The 4,894-nt window shown below is 39.3% G+C and overlaps 1 protein-coding gene across 1 annotated transcript; it reads right to left on the minus strand.

Annotated features, from left to right (window-relative positions):
- Positions 1-3,638: 3,638 nt before the first annotated feature.
- On the minus strand, positions 3,639-4,367 carry LOC109970478 (olfactory receptor 52B2-like). Its single transcript, XM_020618044.1, has 2 exons — positions 4,362-4,367; positions 3,639-4,220 (listed from the first exon to the last, which is right to left on the minus strand). The coding sequence occupies exons 1-2, from the start codon at positions 4,365-4,367 to the stop codon at positions 3,639-3,641; spliced, it is 588 nt and encodes a 195-aa protein (XP_020473700.1).
- Between the last annotated feature and the right edge of the window lie 527 nt (positions 4,368-4,894).

A 4,894-nucleotide genomic window follows, 5' to 3' on the forward strand; every position in this document is an offset into this window, starting at 1 on the left:
CTGTCTAAAGATTTCATCCTGAACACAGTCACCAGGATGCTGACATAAGACAGACAAATTAAAGTAAAGGGTACAACAAGAATCAAGAAAGTAACTGATGTGCCCACAGTCCACTGCATTGTATAATCATTACAGGCAAGCCTAAACACAGGTGAATAATCACAGAAATAACTGAACACTGTGAGGGAATTGCAAAAAGACAATTGAGTCATTATACCTGTTCCAAATGCAATGACTCCCAGACTAAAACACCATGTCAAACCAATAATATAAGACATGCTCCGCAGAGTGTTGATTGAGTTCTGATGCAGAGGGAAACATATTGCAATCAACCTGTCATAGGCAAGTATAGCAAGAGAAAATGACTCCAAAGTCACAAAAGCATAGTAACTGTACATCTGTACAAAACACATGTTAAATGGAACAAAGTTATCCTTAATGAGAAAAACCTTTATCATGCTGGGAATAATACTTGTGCTTAGGATTACATCAATTACTGCGAGGTTGCCCACAGCCACAAATTTTGGAGTGTGTAAACAATGATTAAAGACAATTACATAGATCACCAAACTGTTAAACAGCACTGTAACCACATAAAGAAATGCTAGAAAGATGATGTAGACACTGATGTAGGGTAATGTCTGAAATCCAGTAATATAGAAGCCTGGAGGATGAATGATAACAGAGTCATTTAAAACAGTCCTGAGAAATGACATAGTTGAACTCCACAAGCTGTGTGTTGGAGGGCAGCCTCTGCCTAAAAGCTCTCCAGTCTAAAGAACCGGGCAATCATATCATATTGAACATTAGACCTCAACAGAGACAACAATCAATGTTCATGCTAGTTTGATAAGCTTATTTCATTTCATATAAAACGTATTCTCAGTAAGTTCTAACATTCCAAGTAAAAAGCAGTGAGAATTGCTTACATGATGTTCTCTTCAGGATTTCTTAGCAGCAGCTCTCACTGATTCTGCATCTAAAAGCAGTAGGCAGATGGCTGCATGTGTGACCCCTGGACAATGGAAGATATACTTTCCTCATCAATCCCCAAAGCTTCCCTGTGATACAGAAGAAATCATTTTGACCCTGCTGTATTAAGGACATTAATTCGATCCTTTGAGAGCATCAGATTATTCTCTTCTTGTGCTCAAAACAAACATCTAATTATGATTCAGTAAGTTTGAGCATCTCACACCAATTCTATTAAAACATACACATGCAAACTTATCAAAACAAAACAAAACAAAACAAAGTAGTATAGCTGCTGAGATGATGTCCAAACCTGCTTTTGTCTGTTATTACATGTAACGTAACCACAAGATATAACTTTATTGCAGAAACTAACAAAATGCTTTGTAGACTTAGGTTATGCGAATTGAGGAAACAACATATTGTTCCCTAAAGGTAGATTTATCGTTTAACATGCCATCGTTGTAATGGGCCCAGTTTATCTTGCTTTCACCAGAGAATTCTGGTTAATGATCTTTGCTGAAACAAACAAACCCTTTATTGTTTCAACTTGGGACTAATTCATCTCCATTGCACCCATTAACTGTTCTACCAATTAGAACCTGACCTGCCATTCCAACTAAATTTTCTAACTTCCACTCCACCAACTCCCCTGCATTTAGCTCTGGCTTAATTAGGTGACAAAGTTTAATTAGGTGACAAATCCATCATACTTATTATGCTTTTTTGTTTTAAATTTGTACGTTTAAACATTGCAGGTCTTCAATGTCTCTGAATCATTGAGTTCCCTTCACACTTTTAATTTCACTTAACATAGGTTGTGATGTCAAGGTCAAGTATTTATTGTCATATGCACAGTGAGAAAAGCATGTTTCCCTGTACAATGAAATTCTTACTTTGCCATCCACACCAATGCCACACAAATCTCTTTTGTATCTTGTGAGGAACCATGAAGTTTCTCACAAATGAAACGTACTGAAATGAATGAATTTTTCTCCCATTTTCCTTGATGGCTGTAGTCTCTGCATGTTTCTGCTGATTGTATTTGGCGCTGCAGTAAAATGATAGACTGATCTCATTATGGTGTTATTGCCTGGTGCTGGTAAAAGCAAGTGCGGCAAGAGACAACTCTTTACAAAGAGAAAACCACAATAAATGGACTGTAGTTATATAGCGCATTTTGCACAGTGTGTTGCACTGGCCAAAGCGCTTTACAGGAGACACCATTCACCCATTCACACACTGATGATGACAAGTCACACAACGGCGCTAGTCAAGCTACCGGGAGTAATTCGGGGTTCAGTGTCTTGCTCAGGGACACTTAGGCATGTGGGGAGACTGGGAGTCGAACCACCAACTTGCTGGTCAGAAGACAACTTGCCCTACCTCGTGATCCACAGCCACATGAAATATTCAATTCGCATGAAATATTCGATTTTTTTAATTTTATGACTATTTGAAAAGCATTGTACATACAGTACTCAGTTGATTCTGTGGAATATGGTTGGTGTGTAGTACGTTGGGTTCATGGTTGAACATCTTTTCCTTTAAATTAACCAGCGCTGTCTGATGCGTTTTTATTTTGTACTGCTATGCTGTTGAGGCACGGTAAGTCTGAACATCTCACACCAGGTATTTTATAAATATAGATACATGCAATAAAACAAAGTAGCACAGCTGCTGAAACGAGTTGTAAACCTGCTTCTGCGTCACTCTGTTTTCACATGCTATTCAACTATAAGATTTACTTTAAGCATAAAATAACATACAAAATGTATCCACTCACTCCAAGGCAGCGCAACAGTCAACCAAGAAGGTCTGTCAGAGGTTACTTCCCTTGAAGGGAGTTTTCCTTTCTGCTTTCATTTGTAGTGCTGTTATAGTTTAGTGATTTGTCTCATTTGTGGTTCAGCTTGTACCATAAGTGTTGAAACACTAGAGCGCTGTCACGATTCAGTTCCGCTGTTTCCTGTCAGGCTTTTATTTTGATTCTACTTCCTGTTTTGTTTCACCATAGCTTAGGTCTTTTTTACTTTCTTCCTTACTCAGATTAGTTTCACCTGCTCCTTATTACCTGCACCTGTGTTCACCTCTATTTAGGCAGGGTCCTCCCACAAAGATGCTGCCAGATTGTTCTAGACGCCAGCTCTGACTCTCCAGCATTTACAGAGTGTTCAGTTAAAAAACATACTGGGGTTTAGAGGCACTGCTGGATGTTATACATATGTTACAATACAAAATCTTAACATCTGATCCTGCATTTACAAGTAAGTGCATGCCCCTCAACTGAACACATATCAGTACAATTAAATTTGACACAGCAGGCACAGATGTGTTTTAGCCTCAGGTCATCAAGCCAAGAGTAAGAGTTTTTTTGGGGGGGGGGAAAGACAAGAGGCAGAGATGGAGGTAGCAGAGATGAGGATGTTGAGGTTCTCTTGAGTGACCAGGATGGACAGGATTAGGAATGAGCACATCAGAGGGACAGCTCAGGTCGGCTGTTTTTTGGGACAAGGTCAGAGAGGCCAGATTGAGATGGTTTGGACATGTGCAGAGGAGGGATAGTGGTTATATTGGTAGAAAGATTTTTTTTTTGCTCTTCCCTTTACACAAACATTTCTTTTATACATTTTTCTTGTTACCCCTCTTCAATGTCTTTCCTTATGTTAATTTGTGCCAATTTTAGTTTTTCTTACCAGTGCCAGGGCTCTGTTTCTGATTTCTTTGGTTTTCAAAGAGTATACCATAGGATTGATGCAGGGTGGGGTGCAAGAGGCCAGAGACAGGCTTAACAATGACAGGTCCTCATCAAGGAAATGCAGAAGAAGTGCCATATTAAAAATGGTAATGACAGGAATGTAAAATACAGCAACAAGGATGATATGTTCAGTGCAAGTAGCCAAAGCTTTAACTCGGCTGTCTAAAGATTTCATCCTGAACACCGTCACCAGGATGCTGACATAAGACAGACAAATTAAAGTAAAGGGTACAACAAAAATCAAGAAAGTAACTGAAGTGCCCAAAGTCCACTGCCTTGTGTAATCATTGCAGGCGAGTCTATACACAGCTGAATGATCGCAGAAATAACTGAACACTGTGAGGGAATTGCAAAAAGACAATTGAGTCATTATACCTGCTCCATATGCCATGATTCCCAGACTAAAACACCAAGTCAAACTAACAATATAAGACATGCTCCGCATTGTGTTGATTGAGTTCTGACGCAGAGGGTACTCCCAGTCATGTTCCTGTGCCAAATGTATACATGCAAACAGTTAATTTGCTGTGGCGACCCCTAATGAGAACAGCCAAATGTGGTAGTAGACTCCCAGTCATATTCCCCCCTCCTTTATTTGCACATTGCTGCTGCTCTAACGCCTGTTGTCTACCCTCATGACGTTTAGATAACTGATGATTGATGGGATTGACAGTTGACTTCTGACACTTTACAGCCCTCCCGCTGGACACACGCAAACCAATCAAAGCAAAGTAATATCAAGAAATACAGGAAAGTAAACTAATTTAAAACAGCTAATAGAAGGGAGCAGTTATACTGTGAATATTGTATTTGACCAAACCTAAAATTTGGGGCCCTAGGCCATGGGTTTCAGTCCTAGTTAGCCCTTGTGTTAATCCGGCCTTGGGAAGACCCAGCAGAAATGATGTAAGAGAGTTTGATATCAGGGACTGACAAAACTGAGATAGTCGACCATGAGCATCAAAATTAATTATTTATTATAGGACAGCAGGAAAAAGTTGCTTTAGGCAAAGATATATAAAATAAAGTTATAGGCAGAAAACAACACAGATACTACAGATGAATAGCTAGTGTGATACACTGTGTCAGCATTGCTTACATGGTGTTCTCTTCAGCATTTCTTAGCAGCAGTTCTCATTGATTCATTCTTGATAATACCTTGTA

Source organism: Monopterus albus, unplaced genomic scaffold (assembly GCF_001952655.1).
Source record: "Monopterus albus unplaced genomic scaffold, M_albus_1.0 scaffold199.1, whole genome shotgun sequence".
In the NCBI taxonomy this organism is placed as follows: domain Eukaryota; kingdom Metazoa; phylum Chordata; class Actinopteri; order Synbranchiformes; family Synbranchidae; genus Monopterus; species Monopterus albus.